At 31.4% G+C, this 23,298-nt stretch overlaps 1 protein-coding gene across 2 annotated transcripts in view; it reads left to right on the forward strand.

Moving 5' to 3' along the window:
- The window catches only part of LOC121113802 (uncharacterized), a 138,217-nt gene extending 115,457 nt beyond the window's left edge, over window positions 1-22,760 (forward strand). For both annotated transcript variants that reach the window (XM_040707664.2, XM_071886812.1), the window contains 2 exons: window positions 1,551-1,818; window positions 22,558-22,760. In XM_040707664.2, coding sequence (XP_040563598.1) covers window positions 1,551-1,818; window positions 22,558-22,652 — 363 coding nt within the window. In that variant the 3' untranslated portion in view covers window positions 22,653-22,760. The remainder of the gene's footprint in view (window positions 1-1,550; window positions 1,819-22,557) is intronic.
- The last annotated feature ends 538 nt before the right edge of the window (window positions 22,761-23,298 follow it).

A 23,298-nucleotide genomic window follows, 5' to 3' on the forward strand; every position in this document is an offset into this window, starting at 1 on the left:
AAGTGGTAATCGGCATAACTCGTTAGCTCAACAATTTTTAAATCATTAGCCCTTCGATTAGTAAAAAAAAAAAAGAAAAGAAAAAACGTCATGGTTGTGTAACATAAGATTTGTATTTATGACGTTATTTTGTCTTTTATTTCTTTCATACACGCACAACATTTGTTTTAAACAGTGTGATGTAAACCCTGTGAATTTTTTAGCTGGCCTGTTTTATTGGAATTGATAATCTGAAGAATTAATTTTCTTTTCCTTAGCAGATGTCCTTATTATTTTATTCCAACCTTGTTTAAACATTCGGCTTGGCTCATATAAGACGGAGTGTTACCCTGAGGATATGTTGAGGAGTTATAATTGTAAGCCCTTGTTGGACACATAGTAAAATTGGATAGACATTGGAGTTATTCCTGCCAATGTACTTGTTTATTCCTTTTTCCTCCTCCTCCTCCTTCCTTGTCAAAGCTGATTGTAGATGATCTCCTCAAAAACATTCCTCAAATTGTCTCGGTTACAATGTTGATTTTCAATTTCTATTTTTTTAACATGCCTAATATACAAAGGATTTTCAACGCACAACAACAAGCACTAATAAAATTCAACAGCAAGGCTTTGGATATTTTTAGAGTTGTAGAAAATATGAGCTACTGGCATGTACAAATAAAAGCAAACAGAAAAGTATCCGGTAACCTTAACAATTTAAAGAATGTTTTGAAGAAGAGCCACTTAGCTTTCAAGCTGTTTATCTAATCAGCTGCAAGGAGCCAATAGAGGAAGGAAATGTACATCAATCCAACTTAGTATCTAGAAAGAAAATAGGCAGGAATTACACAGATGTCAACCTAGAATTCTACTCTAACTCCAACCAAGATGTACACCTATAATTCCCGGACAAATTTTCGGTGTTATTAACTCAAAGTTACTTTATTTTTAGACTAAGAAGCAACAAATCAGGATATTTTGGGCTCAAAAATCCATAATTGATTTTTATTTCAAATTGATTGTTGATAAATCAGTAAAAAAAATGGATATACGCTACCTCATTTACATATCGTTTCCACAGCTGTGTGAAGCTTTACGTAGCGATTAGTTGACTTTTATTTGTACCATTATTTTTCCATATGATCAGCATTTATATAGTAATGAGTTTTGTGCTCAACATTTGAACCCTAATTTATAGTTAGGTTTTTTTTATAGTTCAAAATATAATACCTGTATGTATTGTAGATAGGCTTTTTTTAAATAGTTATATCATAGTATTCATATTGAAAAAGCGTGTTTTTTTGTGCTTTTCTTCGTATTTTTAGAAAAATATATATTTAAAGTTTTTGTCAAAATGTTGTTCAAAGGAAAAATTAAAGAAAATGCAACATAGTTTTTGTTTTCTTAAATTTTTATTGTTTCTACATAGATATATAAACATTGTACATAATATTAAGTATTCATTTAATTGCAAACTTTTAATTGCATTCTCTTAATTAAAAGGAATTGTGCAAAAAAAAATAAAAAAACCCACTCACATTCTCATCTTTTGCCTACCTATTATTTTTCAGTTGGAAAGAAAAATGCTGGTACTACGCTATCCGTCAACAGAGATTATATCAAATGAAAACCTATTGTCTCTTCCTAAGGGATCTCTCTATGAATCTATTGTGGGAATACAGTTTTGGATACGGAAAGATTATTTCCTGGCTGGAAAATTAAAGGTCCAATGCGTAGCTAGGATATCAGATATATATCTAGAGAAATCCAAAGTATTGATCATTGGAGAATACTCCGAGGGTCCAGATAAGGCACTCTCTACGACATCTTTCGCTACTGGTAAGTATGCTAAGAAAATGACACGACGGAAAATTTGACGCATGCATTTCTATTTCATGCTCTGATTATTCGAAATAGATCATTGAAAATAAATTAGGGCAGGTTTTCAGGAAACATTATATAGAGGAGGTAGTGAAGATGTTTCTCTACAGTAATATCATGAAGACTCAGATCCCTGTAGACTGGATTTGAGAAGAATCACCTACAAATTGGCTTGTAATATTTATGAGCCAATCATTGCTAAATGCGAGTTCCCATGCTTTGAGTCCATATGATAAAAATGTAGTACTTAAATCTGGAATTATAATTTTTATAATTTTTTTTATTATATGGACTCAGATCTCATTGTGATTCGAAACCAAATGGACTTGGACGAAGCAATCCAAACAACATTCTTATAAAAATGACGTCATCAATTGATGATAATTTAATCATAATCTCGCAATTTTTCATTGACATTCCCTTTCAAAAGCTGAGAAGGGGAGTAATTGCTCATTCACACCTTTCTTTTGACGCCAAATGAGTCGGACTCGAATATAGCTCTGTCATATTGTTTAAAATCAAAATTTACCTTAAGTCAAGATGGTATTATATCATTAATTTTTACCTCATATTTCCAAAACAAGATCTTCCAACTTAGTACGTAAAATAATGTCAGGCCTGTAATAAAAAACTCGAGTCATTTTCTATAGGCTAATGCCTCGAAATTCAAGTCAAGCATTATCCATAAAAATGATTCGAGTTTTTTACTACAGCTTTGATATTATTTTAAGTACTAAGTGAAAAGATCTTGTTTTAAAAAATGGTGGTAAAAAATCAATGATATAACACCATCTTGACTTATGATGGTAAACATAACCTTTCCAATATCCGAGGAGTCCTTTATAAATTGAACACGAACAGTATTTTCTCATCCTTCTTTTTGCCTAATAAGGGATACTTTTTAGAGTAGAATCATTATGAAATGAAAGAGAAAATTGAATAAAACAATCGTATAATGAATATCCAAAGTAATTAAAATATTTTCTTCGGTTAATCTATTCATTACATGTCCTCAAAAAAATATCAATAATCAATTAAAATAGTTCTTTTAATTTCTTACGTCGTTCATTCCACGATTGATTAATTCAATTCTATATTTCATTTCATAACTATTGTACTAATAGATCTTAGTTGGTAAAAAAAAAAAAAATAGGGTAAAAATGAGTGAACTTTTCATGTATAGAGGAATATTTGTAAAAACAAAATTTCCAAAGAAAGAAATATGAAAGAATCAAGAACTTATTTATATGATAAGACTTAATGCTGATTTATATATGCAATAGATTTCAATATTATATTATGGAAACTGAAAAAAGTGGGTAAAATTAGATACAAAGAGACATTGTGACATACTTTGGGCAAAAATTATAAATAGGACAATTATTGAAAAAAGATTAAACTTCTTCAATTAAATTTGTATAAGCCCTTGCAAATTAAATCCAAATCTTTAAAGAGAGAATCTCTGTAATATTACGAGTTGATCACAAAAAAAAACAAATAATATATTTTAAACAAGCCAAATTGAATTAGTTATCTTGGTATAGTATTGATACCAGAATATAGGAACAAAATAATTTAAAAAAATCAGGAAAATCTTTTTCTACAAATTGAAAAAAATATATTGTTAAAAAACTAAATTAAACATTTTAACATTTTTTGAACTATTTCTATTGGATATTTTGTTTTTTAAACTGTTGACATTGGCACTCTAAAAATCAACTTACTAATTTTGTATTATTTTTTTTTTAAATTAAATTAACGTTGAATCCATTGTATTGGAATGAAACTATTAATGTGACTCTCTAGGAAGACCTTCAAATTAAGTAAAATGGAGAAACTTGAGCAAAGAGGCATAACTAAATAAATAAAAAAGAACTGAATCAGCTATTGACAAAGTCAATTGATTATTTTTAGTTATCTTCATTTCGATTAATTATTTCTATATGTAATAGTTGAGTAGAATATAGATAGTATTAATTTAGTTCAAGTTGAGAAATATATCTATACACACATACGAAAGCCCAATTTACATCAAGGAAAATAAATTATCTGCTTAATTTTACAATAAAAATTTATTAATTTAATGTGTCTTGTTAGTGGCGCACAAATGTTGAAATAAACATCCAAATATAATTAAATGATTTATGTTAGGAGAAACATGAATTAGTTGCAACACTTTTTGCATCGGGGTGAATTACTCCCAGCTTGTTTTACGTAGACTCGTCAAATTTTGACTCTACGTACTTACATATGTATCCTATTGTTTAAATTTATTTAAAGATTATAAGAATGAAAAGTTCTTCAAAAAATGACATTTGAATAAGACTCGTGACATTTTGCAACTTTCCCTGGTTGAAAATCGAATTTGAGTTAGAAATTAAGAAAATTAGACTAAATATTATTTCTTAAGTGATTAATAAATAAAGCATTTTCTTCAACTATTTACTTTCCATGTATTTGAGTAAATTATATATAATTAGATTTATATTATAGATTTTTTTATCACTGATTAGTCAAATAAATCAGAGAAATTTACTCTCAAAAAGCTTTTCTTGCCCAAGTTCTGGTTAAAAACAAATTTGAATGGCAGTATCTTTTGTAAATATAGAAAAGAGAGATTTTGTGTGTGGAGATGTCTTTTATACGTTCCCACACCATTGAACCTAGAAGGCCGAAATTGTTCATGGGTCCCTCTTTTGAGCTTGGACAGGCTAAAACGGGAGGTGTCAATTTTTTGAGAGGTCATATAAGGGGGGGTTTATTCTATACTCAAACCCCAAAATCCGTTTTTTGGAGACTAAATAAGGGGTTTAGTTATTTATCAATAAGGGATTGGCGTTTCAAAAAACAACTATACGAATAACAACGTTTACTAAATTTATTCAAAATCAAAAAAGTTATGGGCTAAATAAAGAAATCGGTGAAATTTGCAATTTCGTTTATTTCAGGTGTAAAAAAATGAAATTCCAATGGAATATGGGATAAGAAAATTTTGACACTAACCAAAGGCTATTTTCTCTTCTTTAACTGGTTCGGCCTACATAAGATCAAATTATCTTGAACTGTCTCCAGTTCCTAACAAAGTTTTGTATGTCATCCCTAGGAATTGAAATATGTATAAACAAGTGCATGATTCCGGACTCGTATCTTTTTTAATATAGACCTGAATGTATACTAATGACTCGAACTTGACTCAGAAAATATGGACTCTACATCAGTTTTTGATGTTCAAGAAAAAGAAACAGTTGCAACTACCCCTTGTTACAACTGTCCATATCTTTCTTACTTCAAATGTAAGATACTTTGTACAAAAATATCTACAACATCCATAATCTTCTCACATAGAATTATCCATCCATAATTAAATCTAATGAATTACACATTACATAAGGAAATTTCCTTTGATAAATATAATTATTGTTCAAAGTAGACTGATTTCTATTAGTAGGATATTTATAGAAACAGAGTTTTTGATAAGATATTTAGTCTCTCTTGCATTCTCCAAAATAATGATGGGACAATTAATCGGAATCAGAGAATTGGTTGGGTTTTTTTAAATTGGAATTGGCATCGGGAAAATAATGTTTAATTTCCGATTCTGATTCTTATGTATTTGATAAATATATCAGGGTTTGAGCCAAGATAGACTCTCTAAGATTTATAGTACAATTTGTGACGTCAGTGAAAACGCCTTAAACAATAAATTATATAGATAGTTGTCAAAATCAAACGAATAAATTAAGATTGACAAAGCATTCAGATAGGACTGCATTTTTGAATGGTTTTATGTCATTTTAAACCAATAAAATCATTTATTCTTTGGGGAAAAATGTTCTGTTTTTATATATATAAATAAATTCTATTTAATTGTATAGTTTATAATTATTATTGTAAGTAGATTATACAAGCTCCAATCAAAAGTAACATGGGCATACTAATTTTGTCACGAACCTAATATTTTCATACTGGTTCAGATACCAAGCTTGACATCGGTATTTAGATACTCCTTCAACTAAAATACACCTGTTACATAAATAAAAATGTTGTTAAGGGTATCCCTTTAAGAGTGTGCCTGAGGTTTTTGGTGGGGACGGGGGAGAGTTTACTTTTCCCGAAAAGAAAATATTCATTTTTTAGCTAGCTCATAAATTTGGAACGTTACGTAATAAATATTAAGATCTAATGACGCTGGAAGAACTGGTTTCAATATATATTTCAAAATTGATTTGTAATAGTACCGTTTTAAATGCGTTGATGCTATGGTATCATTCTAACACCCGTATTCTGAAAATCACTAATAACAAGAAAGACTCGTCTTCCCCTAGTTCATCCCCAAGTTTTCATTTTTTTTCATTTATCTTATGGACAAAAAATCTCTTGGACAACTTCTTATAAAATTATATAATATTTTGGGCTTGTTAAAAGCGAGAACCCGAAAATCAACATTGTTTTGGAGGAGATAATCTTAGCTGTCATGACGTTTCTATGGATCAGCTATAATCTGCTGTGACTAAGGAGGAGGGAGAGAAGGAAATAAACAAAGGCATTGGCAAAAATTACTATGATGCTAATGCTAAATGGTTTTTATCTGCCTCTTCTAGACTGAGGCTTCCACAAAGGAGGCTGAAGGCGTTAAACCCCCAAAATGAAGTAATTTTTGTGTTCAAGAAAGACTAGATTATCGCTTTGTAATGAAAATTACGAATGAAGTAATTGGAAAAAAACAAATTTTTGAAGGATTTTTTTTTTTTTTAAAGTGGTCATTTTTTCAAATTATGGCTCATTTGAAATTTGGCTGCAGGGGGCCGAAAAGTGTCAAAAAGTGTTCAAAAGACTGATTTAAAACTCATTCCTACTAAAAAAAAAGTGTATATATATATATGTGCGGACGCCCGTGCTGAGATACCACAGAGGGCGTTATTTTGTACTTTTTCCTCGTGACAAATGCAATTTTCCGTTCCCATTGCAGAATTCCTCTATTGGCATTCCATTAACTGTGTGAGATCATGGAGGTTCCATAGTTAGTTATGGAGTAATGATAGTGCCCTCAACAATGATAATATGAAAAAATATGATCATATGCAGCTAAATTTGAACAAACATTGATCTTGTGGTCGTCGTTTCGTCACTTGATTTAAAAATTTAAAGCTCTGGTATAACATGCTTATAAAATTTAAGTTTTCTCCCCACAGCAAATTTTAAAGTATGTTGAATTTTTTTTGATTGGATTCAAAAATTTCGTATCCACACGAGGAAGAAATTTGCTTAGTCTTGAAGAATTTTGATGTATATAACATAAATCTTAAAGTACCTGCTGTGTACAAGTTACTTTTTTTTGCAAGTTGTAACTTGTATAAGCAAATTGAACTAGTTACAATCAAAAAATCAGATGAAGGATATACATTACTTAACATGGGGATATTTTAATAATTGAATAATGAATATTCCATGGATTATCGATATATATGAATATTTTTTTTTTTTAACTACTTTAATAAAAATACTAAAATATTTTTTTAATTTAATGGTAAATAATAAATTTCAAATGCCCACAGTTATATTACACATAAATAAATAGTAACCATATTTTTTTAATAGTTTATAATGAAATGATAGTATCAATCAATAGTTGGTTATTAGAATTACCAATGTCGTAATTAAATCATATATATTAAAAAATGCTGCTTGTAAAATTGTATTATACAAGTTTTAACTTGCACAAACATCGCAATACATATATTTATGTATTTCTATTTACCTTCCCCACACAATAATAGATGATAAACATCACTAACATATTCTTCCATTGTAGAAGCCTTTTCAAAAAAATATTATTTTAGAACACCCTCTTGATGTAATTACAAGCACCAAAAAAAAATATCTTGTGTTTTCCTCAGAAAACTTAACTTAGAGGACCTGAGCCTTGTATTTTCATACAAAAGTCCCTCTAGAAACCGATATTGTGTGTCTGTTAATTTAATTTTCTCAAAGGATTACATTAATACCTCTTATGTACCTATTGAAGTTATTCATAAGTTCCATTATGTAAAAAAAAAAGACTACTTAAAATGACAATACATCTGTGTGCCAAATAGAAATTAATAAACATACTTTTGCAATAGGTGTATAATCTGACTCAGATATATATAAAGGTGATCAAAAATGAGAGTCCTATTAAATTAAATATCATTAAATGAAGTGTAGTTTGTGTAGAAATTTAATTACCCAAGTCATAAATATTGCGACAGCGTTTTCCCCGAAAAAATATTTTATTTCCTCTTTACTCTATTAAATACTTCTTTTACCTTAAAAATATGACAAATGATTGATCAATGGCATTTTAAAGTTTTGGAATGTCATTGTCATTATTTCTCTGGTTTTTTTTTTTGTTTTTTTTTTTGCTTAAAATAATTTATTTATATTCTACAATACAAAGAGTTTAAATAGTGAACACACATAAAGATAAAAGTAGATCATATAAATAAAAAGCCACAAGACAATTACGTTTTAAAATATATATATATATAAATGAACATTATAGTTCATATTTAATGTCCTGAAGTAAAATAACCTGATCTTATATTTTAAAAAAATCAAAACATCAGCTAAGGTTAACAAAAAAAAAAAACGATGTCTTCTTATGATTGACTTGATGAGATTAAAATATTGCACGGACCTCCAAGAAACAAATTTGATGATATTTCCGGCCATGCCCACAACGACGATGATGACAGAGGGATTTGATAGAAAGTGTGAATATCGAGCAGCTGTGCTTTTCATTATAGCTCTTAATTCTTCCACATGTAATGGAGAGTCAATAGTAAATTTTTAGCAATCAATGATTTAATAAAGGAAACTCCACGGCTTTGTGTACAGGAGAAATATTTTTATTACTCTTATAAGTTCCAAACAATATATTTGCCTTTATTAAGTTAGAAGAAATATCTTCCGTCACACAAACGTTGAATTGGATAAAATATTTGACTATTCTCAAAACTGGGCAATCAGCAAATGCATGTAGGATAGAGTTGAACATAAAACCGCAGTCTTTGCACGATAATAAAATGTGATATTGTCAGTAGAAATTTGAAATTGTCCCGTAAATTTGGTCAAGTCCTGCTTAACAAAAATGGAGGCTATTAAGGCTAAATCAATCCTTGAAGATCTATCCCCACAACTCCGGGAAAATTTAACCTCTGGACTGGAATTTTTTGTCAAATCCACAAAATTAAACTTTTTTATAAGTTCCCACAATATTGCAGCATTTGGATAAGAGCTTGCTGGCTTATCCAGATCTGCATTGAAATCTCCTACCAAAAGCATTGGAGAATTTTCCGTAGCTTGGGAATCAATTATAGACTGAAAAAGTCAACGACTTGGAATTTGGCCCTTACGCATTGATGACTGAAAAAGTACAACCAGACACGGTAACAATAATTTTATGCCAATGACTGTCGATTGTATATTCTTTTGCAAATATTGGCTTTGGAACTCTTTTGAAAAAACGAAAGTTAGTACTCCTCTCTTACCTGAACCAGAAAAGAAATTATGTAGTAAAGATGGCAGACACAGGGTACAATTTCTCGAGCAGGATGAGGACACCTGAGTTCCAACATCTTGCAGACATAAGATATTGGGTTGTAAACTATATAGATGTTTTATAAGACCATGTCTAACTCGTCTATCTCCAACTTCTCTTATATTCAACGACAAAATAGTAGAGAGTCCCATATCGGCCTCTAGATGATTAGAGATTTTCGGAGGATAAAAGTCTGTTATTTTGTGATAGAGTTTAGTAGTCAGATACATTTTTTGGTTTCTTCATATCGTTCGACGTTTCGCAATTAGATTGCAATTCATGTCTGATACGTTTGTTAAGTGATTGGGAACTAGTACGACTGAGTTCAACAACTTTGTCGCTCAAAAAAGTTTGTTAGGCGTATCCTTACAGAAAGTGTTAGATGTTGAATTTGGTTCCAAGGAGTTCGGAACTAAGCTAACTATTTCCACTGTAGAATCTGAGATACTTTCCTTAGTATCACTAAATGTCTGCGTAGCCGGTGTGGATGAAACTGGATTGTTCTCTGAATAAATAGTTGATACTTGATTTGAATCTATAAGCTCAACCCCGTTTGGTTCATTAGCTTTATATTCTCCCTTCGTCTCACATATGTTTTCCCCTTTGAGCTAGCTCTTCTTCTTGAGAGAAAAGTACTTTTTCTACCCCGTTTTTTCTCTTAATCCTAGAGATCATCCAAGACTTGTAATAATTAAACGATTTAGTTTTTTCACCACAAGAAGACCTAAAATGAACAAACATAAAACAGTCTCTGCACTGTCGAGATTGCCCAATAAACTCAATTGTTTCAATTTCATCTCCTAATGAAATCAGTGATTGACTTTTACTCAAAGGACTATGTTTGTCAATTCTTTGTGCAAATAAACAGAAATTTTTACAACACTTCGAGTCATTAACAGTTCTAACAGACACATAATTAAATGAAGGGATTTATTCTTTGTTTAAATTTGAGTTCACAACTCAACTCAATAAGACATTGATTTTGGTGTATTGGACGTTCCCATATTGGTGGAAGGAATTATTGATGAAGATTCAAGGAAAACAGTGTCCTTATTCTTATCATTAGGATTGGTACTATTTGCTCCAAGAAACCCCATGTTCTCAGAAGCAATGGAGCCCAAATGTTGAATGTTGTTTTTTTATTCTTTTTTTCGCCAGACATAAAAAATAATATGTGAATATAACAACAACAACGACAAAAGAGGGATAAGAAGAAAATCAAGGTGTGTTTACTCATACTGAATAAATTACACCACCGAGGGAGAACTCCCGGAATTAGAAACAGGTATTAAAATAGACTAAGGAAGAAAAAAGTGGGAAAAAATCCCTTTCCGTGACGAATCCAAGACGGTTTTCGACGCGATAGGTGATGTTTGTACGAATAAAATGAATCAAGCAGACTGAAGAGGGGTCTTGCAAACACACTGATACATTTTTTTCACCAAAAAAGAGTCATGAAACCACACACAATGATAATCACTGAGGAGCAAATAAAAACACTTCTCAACTAGTCAAATGCATAAACTTTCTCTTTTTTACGCCATTTTGTAGGTGGTGCACTTTAGCTTTCGCTTACAGGTTTCTAGTATTACATGTTAACAACGCTGCCTCCTTAAGTGATCTATAGGTAGAGAGAGAGAACTTAACACTGCGACGATCTTTGAAGGAATGAACAAAAAAGATAACAGATAACACCAACCTATTTCCTGTTCCTAGCTTAAACATGTTATTTTTTTTCAACTTTTTGCACATCCCTAATTATATTAACCCACCTTGATTTTTATACGTAGGGCATGGTCAAGGAGTAGGTCAATACAGTTTCTGGAAGACGCTGTGTGTTCTATTTACAAGTATACGCTCATTTAAAATTTGGATTTAGTACATTGATTAAGATATTGGTCAATGGTAGGACAATATTGAACTTGTAAAAATTATGATTACATATCATCATTCAAACTATAATGTGTTAGTACTTTTTTTTTAATTAGTCTTTAAGGACCACACTGTGTGATATTCTACAAATAGAATTATATTATACATTTAGTAGGTTAATTGTAGAATTAGTGAGTTAATAATGATTTGTACTTATGAATGAATAATAATGGATTATTATTGGTTGGTAAGGATTTCTAAGGATAAATGTGTTTGTTTGTATACATATTTTGTTGATAATGAAATATGCATGGCTTTATATTGAAAAATAATAATAAAAACTTATTGTGACTTGTTGTATATAAGTGTATCAGCTCTATTTATATTTATGAATGCATTAGGATGTCCCAAGTCATTTAAGTAAATTTTTGAGCCTCAAGGGCGTAGCTTACTAAAAGCAAAACAGGCAATCCCAGAGGTTCTAAAATAATATTCTCAATTTTTATATAACTCTGTCCAACTTTTTCAAATGATTTTTGTTTTTTTAATACCCTCAAAATAGAGGCAGTATTTATATTCAAGGCAACCTCCAATTTATTTTCAACAGTCTCCCTCCTTTAAAAAATAGCTGAACCGACATATTTTTTCTGAGTACTGGAAAGGTTTACCCGTGGGATAGGCAATATAGAAAAATGCTAAGTGTGCCATTCATTCAGGGGTTCGATAATGGATGCAAAGAAAAAAAAAGATGACCCGGAACCTGACCTCACTTTCGGGCGGGCTTCAATTTTTCCAACATTATAGTTGGACTGCACCCATAAAACTAGGTTCTGGTTGGTCATTCATTGTCAGGCCCAGTCGGGTTTCATTCTTTATTTTTTATTATTATTTTTTTTTTTTTTTGGAGAGGCCTCTGATTGGACTTTAATTGCTTTGCTGATTTTTTCAAAATGTTGTAAATTCCTTGTATGAGTTCATATGCTCTGGCCAGTTAATAACTGCATTTCTTAGCATAAAAATAATAATTCAATATCAATGGTATACACTATCCATATATTCATGCAGTTGTAATATTTTTATTTTGTAGCACTTGTCTTCAGTCTTCTTTTTGTACATAGTTCAATTTTATATTTTCATTGGCTATGGGTGTTACATTTTTTGATTATTTATAATACTATTACAGGTATTTATGTTTTCTCAGAATATAATGAATGTTTAATTATTATATTCAGCTTTGTGTAACAGTATAATATTAAATATACATATTATTGACTAATATTTTGTATAGGGCGCCAAATTGCTTCGGATTGAGCCTGTTCGATTGCATGGTTGATAACAAATCACAATTTTAATTATAAATGAAATTAAAATACAAGAAGCAAGAGTAGAGAGGAGAAGAACGTAATCCCTATAAAGCTATAAAATCGGCAAGAATTATGTACTCAATGACTTGTAACTGCAAATTATAGTTTAAGAAAATGATTTGAATTTAGTATTGCAATAATAAATATCCACGGGTTGGTAGGTCCATTCTTCAAGCTGTGTATTCTACCGGACCTTAAAAACATATTTTTCTCTAAGTTTATTAAATCATTATTAATGGGAACTTTACAAATATACGACAGTTTGATTTCATATTGTTTTGGAGTCTTATAAACATTAATTACCTTGGATTGGAGTCAACGATGATAATCTATTAAAAGTGTAAATTATATATAATACCTTCCTCAAAAATAGAGCAAATAAAGTAGGTATGTTACAAAATGTCGATTTACGGAGAGAAAAAAACTTGCAGGAGGCGTGCACGGGACGTATATAAGTGTTCTTGGGTTCTGGAGAGATGCTGGATTATTATCACTTAAATGGGGGAAAATCAAATTCACGTAATTTATATATAATGTAGATAAATTCTTAATATTTCACTACTTAAATGGTTGAAAATCAAATTCATGTAGTTTATATTAAATGTAGATAAATTCTTAATCTTTCACCCAGTCTAAAAAAAATTGAATTGAATTGTATAATATGATATTCGAGTACATGAATATCTTCCCATACTCTCCAGACAATTAATAATGGATATTGAAAAAAAGGAGATGTTAAAAATTAAGACAAAGTACTTTCATATTGTGCAGTAATAATGATTGAAGGTGCTAATGTCGAGAAAAAACTGTGTACTTCGTAAATTAAATAAATACTTTACAAGATACTAGGTAAATAAATGCATTAACGTCCATTGTACCTTTTGTTTTATCCATTAGAGTTTATAAGTGATTTTGAAGGCTATCTTGTGAGGACTTATTTTCCATTTTGCAATGAAAGGAAGCAATTGATTGGGAAAAAAATAGATTAAAAAACTATATTTTAGACAACATAACAGATAATAATTATACCCATAATCAAGATAAAAAGATGTAGTAATCTTTAGAAAAAATATTCAAAAAGCTACCTCTTATTGGCAATAGGAAAGTGAACGGCGATCATATATTTTTTCCGTTCATCGTTCCCTTTTTTCAGTTTGTCGTTCAAAAAATGAACGGAAAGAGTGAACTCCGTTTGTTTTTCCTTTCAATGTCCAAGCCTGCTTAAACTACACGCCTGATAATAATTTATTATTTCATAGATCAAGTAGTCACGAACATGAATAAAAGTACACTCAAAAATATGACATCGTCAAACAGACACACAAACTTTAGTTTATTAATACGTAAGATTATTCATAGTGATAATATTCCAGCAATTTTTCATTTTTACAAACTGTTTGAATACACATATGGAATAAAAAAAAGATTGGAATGATTTTAAATGTGACAGTTCATTCTTCCGAAAAAGCACTGATTACATCAGTGTTTACCAAACTCTTAATACAAGAGTATGCATAAAATTGATCCCCATGGGATATTTATTGTACCTTAAAAAGTTTCCAAACCAAATAACGGCGAGAAAAAATAAAAGCAAACTATTTTTGATAATACCCTTACAATCAACAAAATATAGAGTTATATTTTTATATAGGTACATATTATAGGTAATCAATAGAGTTGCAGAAATGTTAAAAAAGAAAAGAAATCCTATGATAACTTTGGATAATTTGAAGATTTTTGTAAACAATATAGTGAATTATAACTGTTCACTTGAGTAAATTCAAGGCCTTACTAGTGCTTTTTCTTCACGCAAGATGTCGATTTTTATTATATCACAGATCACGAAGGAAATAACCTGCCTTGGAGCCCAGAAGTACACATCCATAACCTGTGAGCTAGGGTGTATTATGGGGTATTAGAAGGGTTCCTTGATGCTCAGGAAAGCATCAGCAGTGTAATTTAACCTCCTTTGGAGCCAAGCAGTTCACTTGCACAACCCGAGGGCCGGGTGGATTATGGGGTATTACAAGGGGTCATTGATGTTGAGGGAAGGAGTATCGGTTGAATTTAAACTGCCTTGAACCACCAAAAGTTCACCTCCACGACCCGGGGTGTATTACGGGACATTCAATGGGGTTTTTGATGCTCAGGGAAGCAGTGGCGTTTGAATTTAAACTGCCCTGAAGCCCAGCAGTTCACATTCATCATTCAAGTGTTTTATTGTCCGAACCCACTATAATATTGTTGAAATAACCATTTCTGTTGCTCAAGACGATTTTGCTTCACAATCATATTACCCACAGTCACTTTGTCTCACAATCAAAATGTACACGATGATATTGCCACCCAATCATATTACCACAATCATTTTGTGTGAAATCTTTTTTGCAATCATTTTACAGGAATAGAACAGAGCATTGCATCTTTTCATCATTTGGGGACAGAGCTCCAAAAATTATCAACACTTTAATATAAAAATATACAAATACGATAAATAATTTGGGGGCTTGAGACCCCCCCCCCCTCCAAGGAGCTAGTGACGCTACTGGTCCCCAACAAATCCTCCCTGTTACTCTCAACCTTTCGTGACCACTGTAACGCGTAGTTACTATACACTTACAGATATACATATTATTCCCTCATTAAGAATTAAATAATAATGAAAAGATCATTGGATAAGAAAAACCACGAATTTCCAACTACAAAAAAAATTGCAATTGTATTAGGTCATATTTTGTACAACTCTAGTAATAAATAACAATACATTATATATTTAAGATATGTTAGTATTTTCCACGGGTAGATATAACCATTCTGATGAAAGAATTATAATGATGTTGATGGGATTAAAGAAAAAATACCTGTGGATATACGTATTTTGTTTTCTTCAGATTATTTACTTTTCTTTTTCTTTGGGAAAACTTATCATAAAAAGTTGGTTCTATTTTGTTGAATAAATAAAGATTTATAGACACAAAGACTTTGGCGTCACAAGAACTTTATAATATAATTAAAAAATTCAATAGCAACAAAGATATCTACTTCTCACATAGCAATCTTCATTGACTCTCTCAACCTTTCCTTCTTTTAAAAGAGAAAAGGAGTTAATTAATTACTTGTCGTTTGCAAATGTCGACATTTTGTGCAACAGTGGACTAATTGTAGATTAATTTTGGAGTAAGATAACCAATAATTCTCGAAGTTGGACTTAGGAGAAAAAAAAACGTAATTATATACAGAAATATATTTTACTCCTTCTTGGGAGCCTTTTCAATTGTAACTGGTGGACCATATTTGTTATAAATAAAAGAAATACATAACCTGACAATTTTTTAAAGGAAACTGGGATACAGTAGGGGTTGTAGTTTCCTCACGATCGCCTATTTGTCCCTCTCTCTTTATGTTGAATTTCAAAATCCATTCTCTCTCTCTGATCAATCTCATCACTTTTGTATTTGGGATTACTTATTTAATTATTTGTACTTTCATATAATGCATCTTGTGGGTACCAGTGAAATGTAATCCAGTAACTTCTTCTCTTTCATTGATATAATCTATATGTTTTCAAACTCTTTATTTTATTCTTGTTCTTGTTTGGCCTAAGTATTGGGCTCCACAGTTGGGTTTTGAGCAAGTAATGCAATATATTATCCAGTTGTCTCACAGTCAACCAATTGACGAATATGTACATCAGTTTTTGATTGAGTAGCACATAATTTTTTATTAATATCCAGAAATGGGCAATAATTGGCTTTGTCTTTTTTCCACTTTTTGAGCCCCACATTTAAACTATCACTTCTATCATTTGAAAGTTCCGGAACTTTGGCCTTACACATCATAGTTTTGAGATTTTCTGGTTGTTTAAATGCAAACATTGGTGGAAATGGGAGGATTTGTTTCATCGTGGGATCCCTCATTAATGTGTTCCGGTGGTTCTTAATAATCTGGGAAACCCTTGGTTACTGTGATATATGTTATATGTGATGGGAAATACAACTCGAGTAAATTCCAATTTGACACTGGGTTTGAGTGCTTCTTCTCTTGGTATGGTCATGTCTCTGTTCAGACAGTCTTCAACAACTCTTCTGGAGTAAGTTTTACTCATCCATCACCATCCTTTTCTTTGTTCTGGGTCACTGCTTGGCCTAACAATTATGAGAGCCAGACTGTAACGGATGTTTTTTAGTATCATGAGCGGGATGTGAGGAAGAGGGAAGCTGTCCAGGTCAGTCATTACCTTTTTTAATGGATACATTAGTGTCAAGGAAAGTTGTGGATTTCTTCTGGAAGTCATATGAGCAAGTGAATGTTATTGTGGGGTTTATTGATCATCTGGATGAAGGTCTTGAATTCTTCCTCTGTACCAATCCATATCAAAACTGATTATAATCTATTTCAGAGGTCAGCAACCTTTAAGGGTGAGATTGTGTCTAAAATATTTGATATCAGATCTCGATTATATTTTTAAGTCTTGCTCAAAAGAACCAAGCCTTTAGATAGTTTTATTGAGTCCAGTTCAAGTCCACATTTAATAATGTACGGTTTTAAATTACGGTTTTGAGTATCCCGGTACCACTTTAGTACCTGTACACAGAACAACTCTAGTCATAACCAAATCTCAATTGTTAGGTAGAATTAAATTCATATTTTGCAGAAGAATAGGACATGAGCAAACTAAGAAAATGTATTCACTGCAAGGTGGTATGAGAGTCTGTAGTTTTTTGTTTAAACTAATTGTTTAAAAAAAAAGGGTGCAAGCTGAGAAGAATTATCACATTGCCCTCTATGAGAGAAACATACACTTATATTTTTAATTTAATAATAGTATAATTCAAGAAGTTGTATTATTTTGCCACAAGAGGGCGTGACTCTCTGTCCCTTTGGTTACAAACTTTTAAATATAAGTTACGCTCATGCCCCATTCCACCGTCGATTGTGTTTTTTCTATGAAAGGTACTTTTAAGAGTAAAATACATCTAGGGAAAAGTTGTTAGAATGTTTGTAAAATAATGATCTCAAGTACAATACAGTCTCGAGTTTTAGCTTCTGAGCCCAAGTCAATTACCAACTCTTTGCTTTTGAGTTCAAGTACCCAGAAAATTTTATATTGAAGAATTTGATATTTTTACCATCGTGTTCAATAGCTATTAACAATCAAATCATTTTTAACAGAATTAAAAGTATTTCTATTCGTTTTACACAATTATTCCTGCCAATTGGCAGTTTCATTTCATAAGGTATACCACATCTATTTAATGTTTTCCTTCGTTTTTTTATGATATTATTAGTAATAAGTGATATAACGCGTCACTGATCTAAAAGTAATGAACATGACATTACAAAATATCAAACAATAACCTAATTTTATGGATGTTATGTGTTTGTATTTTTAATTCTTAGTGGAGCAATATCTATTATGGGATGGCAACTGAAAAGAATATACAGGGTTCTCTTTTAGCTTCATTAAGTCAAATAAAATACATGATACCGGTTCCAGTACTCAAGTTGATATCAGTGTTTCCAGGGCCTTTACTTGGAGGGGGAGTTAGTGTTGTGTCGATCCTTATTTCGAACGGAAGATTGCACTCCAGTCTAAGTTTGGTTCAGTTCAGTTCTGCATATGAGGCCTGAAACTGATAAAGTTCGGTCCTTGATGACGTCAACCAACTTTATTTTTTATTTGTTTAATCAGTTCTAGTACTGACAATCCCAAGGATCGACGCCAATAAGGCGGGTCCCAAAGACTGATAAAAGTGATCCTAAGACTTGACTGAACTGAATAAATAAGAACTGACACAACATTGAGTGTTGACAAATTTTAGAACTTTGACAAAATATTTTTATAATGTCATATTAGAAAAAAGCATATACAAATTACATTTTTTTTAGAAAAGGCATGGTTTAAATGTATTATTGATAAAAAATGAATCGTCACAAAAAAATCTAAATTTTGACAACCTACTTTTCCTGTCTTTTTCGAAAAATTTCGAAATTTGGAGTCTTTTTTTTTTATTAAAATACAGTTGTCGTTCTTGCTTTATCATAAAGGAAATTCTTTTTAAGGAAATTTGGGTGTAGGTCCTCGACAGTTCAATATTTTTATAGCGTCATGGCATTGCAAGCAATGATTTCAATGTCCAGTTAATACTTGGCTTGCATGGAAATTAGGACATGTTTGAATAATGATTTAAAGAAATTTATATTTCTATAACAGATGGGTAGAACGACAGTTGTATTTTTTTTTTTAATTTTCTTCACATATTACTTGTGAACAATGACTTCTTAATGTGGTCTCCCTTGGCAGTGATGATGGTCTTCAGGCGGTGTCTAAAAACCACACACCCGTTAAAGATAGTCTCCTCGTTCATGCCCTGTAAGTGCTAATTGATGGAGGCTTTCAAGAACGCAATGTTCTGGTGATTGATGATGGAGTCCCTCGACTCAACGTACTGTCAGAATGTAAAGTTAAGCGGGATCAAGTCAGAGCTGTACCACATCGATCTGACCAAGAACTTTTGTCATATCCCTACACGGGTTTTGTGCCGAGGAGCTTTTTCTCCATTCTCACAGCTGACATGCTATGCTTGAAGAGGTATACTGTGTTCCTGGACACCTTAAGCTGGTCATATATGTATGTGGTAGTTATTCCCACACCTAGAAGCACAGAGATCTTGGCACTAACGTCTCCGTTTGAGCTTATTTTAAAAATAAACATAAATTCAGTAGTTTCTAACGAGATTTCTAGCTTAAAATTGCTTCACAAAACCTTCAGTACAAATGACTATCCTAATTACCATACAACATCCGTTGTAGTACTGTTTTAAATGCTCCATAATCACTAAATGTAATGTAGGGATATGGAACAAAAATAATACATCTCTCTAATATTACCAATTGATGCACGAAAGAACTCATCAAAGATATTATACTTGGATGCCTTTTATTTTGGCATAAGAGACGGGAATACAATCATTCATGTATGTAAGGGAGTCATTATACCCATAATTTAGTTGTTTCTGGGAATAAATTTTAATTCATTTAAATATAAGATTTACTTATTTATTATTTCATATAAATTGATTAGATAAGTTAGTTTTATTTGAAGGAATACAATGGGATTAGATGTACATAGTTCGAATATGTGCCCATAAAATGTGCAAAGAACTAAGTATCTTTTGTATAGATAGCAGTCCTAATATTTAGTAACCCTACACATTATCAGAGGTTCAAAATAATATGAAACGTGGATTTGCTTGGAAAAAAAACGGGTCCTCCTCAAAGTTTGAAGAATGTTTGGGGGGAGTAGCTTAACTGGCATGACGTTTCATTAGATTAGCTGAAAGCAGCTATATGATGAAGGAAATAAGCACAAACCCCCACTCCGTATCTACCGAGTGGTCCATTAAAATCTGAACAATTTTAATTTTAAACTTCAACAAGATATAATTTATTAATTAATAATGGAATTTCAACAAAATTAATACTATAAATAGATGTGTGCCTGAGCTCTCGTAATTATTAAGGTAGCCACCCTTAGCAGCAATGATAGCTTCAAGATAGAAGGCCTGGCACCGCTGGGTATGTAGTCCTTTGTCATAACATCCCAGTACTAGCTGACAGTGGCATTGAAGGCATTGGTGTTTGAATGATGGACACTGCAGGCATTTCCCTCGACTTGCACCTAATAGGGGTAGTCAAGATGTTGGCATCAGGGCTGTAGGGGGCCAAAATTGTCAAAAAAGCATTCAAAAGAACTCGAAAGAGTCCTACAACGGAGAATATAGGTTTATTTCATTGTTGGTGTCCAAAGTGGCCTATCCGCCTTTACAAGGCTCCTTCCATGCCCTTTTTTTATAGCTCCCTGGACGGTCTGGTGTGAAATCCCAAGATCTCTTGCATGGGCCCTCATGAGGGAATTGGCCTGTGTTTTTTTTTACTCCTCCGGGTCCAGTTTGGCCTTCTTGCTCTCCAACGCTTTGGAATTCCTGATGGGGTAGACGGTTGTCCTGGAGACACCCAACTGCTTGGAGTGCAAGAATAAAAATTTGTCGTTGACTTTCAAGTTTCATTTTCTTGACTTGTACGTAAACTAGAAAGCTCAGGTTTTTCTTTTGTTTTGGAGCCTAGTTTCTTACGCTGTAATATATTGAAATATGAATTAATTTACATTACTCAACTTTCATTAGTTATTGAATTATTAAGTGTTCAGATTTCAATGGACAATGTCAATCCTCAATTCTACTCTGAGTCCAACAAAGACATATACTTATAACTTTGCAAAAAATAATCTTCTTCTCTCATGCGCTTGTGATTATTTTAAACTTATTGTTCTGTTTTACAATAAAGAAATAATGATGGCATCATTTATAAATTGAAAATTCATTTCAGGTAGCAAATACAATATTTTTGTAACCCCTGCTCATTACGCATCTATACAGGGATATCGGAAGTGAAAATAACAGAATAAAATATTACCTACCCAACATATTTAATATGTGACCTATCAAAGAAAAAAAGAGAGCATGAATGAAAATTGAGTCTTCTATTTATTTTTTTGTTTTCTTGACCTTTATTTGTGTCATTTATTTAAATTAGAAATACATCATAACACGACTATATAAAAATGACAACAGCTGACAGGCATATAAAAAATCAAAACAAAAGCTCCAAAGTTACAGCATAACAAAAATTCGTTACACAAATAGTTTATAAAATAATTTCTAATAAAAAACTTAATAAAAAAGCATGTAATGTTTTGCAATATTTACTAATGTGTCAATTTTCCCATATATTCTCGTCGTGCATAACATATACTGGGATTATATTAAAATGTCATTTAAAAATGTATATGAATTATCCCTATCAAGTTTAAATCCGAAGATATACTCCAACAAAATTTTAACTTTCATATATTCATCATTTAATATCAAAATATCCAATAAAGAAATGGTCTGTTGTTTCTAATATTCAGCATAAAAGCCACTCCTCTCGTTTGTCTTTATAAAATTTGGCTCCCAAATCAAGAGTTCTAGTTAGTTTTCTATGTATGAGCCATTTATTTGCAGACGTTAACATCAAATTCCTAGGGGTATTGATACATCCACAAATATCCCCTTTAATTCTCCAGCACTTTATATATTCCTTAAAAGGATCCAAAGTTGGAGTTTGAGAGCTCTTTCTAAATAAGGACACCGGCAACATTGAAATCCTCATTCTGAAAGGAACAGTTGGGCACAGTACCCTAATCCCTCTACAAAAATAGAGCCATAATGGTGTAGGATAATTTGATCAAAAAGAGCATGAGCAGCAATGTCCCACCCTTTAGTTTTCAGACTCACTGGATAAATACATTCTATTTCTGGCATCTCCTACTCCAAATATTTTTCAAAGGTTTTATGATTAGATTCGAGCCGTAACAAAAAAATATTTTTGGAAAATACTGACTTAAAATTTACCAGTCACGCACAATTGTCCTTAAGATACTCAGAACCCCACTCTATTAGAAATTTTCTTAGTGGTCACTCCATAAAAGACCTCGCCACCAAAGTTATCCGATCCAATAAACATTAAGGGCCTTCCAAACATACTAAATTTCAATGACTGAAATACAACCATATTTAGTGGAATTATGAAGTGTTTTTTTTTTTTTTAGTTAAAAAAAGGAGTACTTAACTTCAACTTAGTTACACGTTTAGATGCATTAATTTTTGACTTTTTTATCATTTTTAACAATTTTAGAATCTTGATGATACATCAAGCTGTTTGTATGTATACATGCTGTTACAAAAATTGATTTTTGTTCAAGACTGTTTTTATATTAATCCATATATTGTCTAGTATAGAGTTTTTGTATAGTATCTGATTGTATTTCTATCATTACAGGTCTTCCAAACAGAAGGACTCAAATGTATCCATTTTTTCTACTCGTTCTACAGCAATTCATGTCCATCATCAATAATCATTTTTTTTGTATTTAATTTGTTAAATATTCCTTTGCATCATTTCTAACTATTAAAATTAGAAATGAATATTCTTAAAAAAAATTGATAAATAAATATACATTTAAATGTAAATAATATACCGTCTATGTATTTATTTTCCTTATTTCCTAATCAGATTTTATATTCCCCAGGCATACTTTATATGCATGGCACATATTAATGTAATAGTTGGGTAGACCGGCCATAGTTTTATTAATAGCTCAACTATTCCGAGCTGTTTTGACTTTGACTCGTCAATATTGCTTGAATCTATTTAATGGTTTGTCATTTAATATTTTTTCCAGAAATAATATCCTATAAAAAGTTCAAAAAATCAAACTAATAACTTCAAACTTTCTACTTTTTCTCTACTATGCACGTTCAAATAAGTCCATGATTCTGATAAGCATTAATAAGTTGGTAGGAAAAGAATTATATCTTTCTGAGAAGTTTGGGAAAAAGGGCACCTTTTTTTTTTTTTTTTTTTGACGGATAAACTCAATTATCAATCTACTGCAAAGTCCTTGCTCCTACTAAGGGTCGGAAGTTTTTTCTAGTTTATATGTATTATCTACAGCCAATCAAGTTGTCCTTATATATTATTGTTTTTTAAAGAAACAATTTTCAGTCGTGTGTTTGAAAT

This window comes from Lepeophtheirus salmonis, chromosome 2 (assembly GCF_016086655.4).
Source record: "Lepeophtheirus salmonis chromosome 2, UVic_Lsal_1.4, whole genome shotgun sequence".
NCBI classification, from domain to species: domain Eukaryota; kingdom Metazoa; phylum Arthropoda; class Copepoda; order Siphonostomatoida; family Caligidae; genus Lepeophtheirus; species Lepeophtheirus salmonis.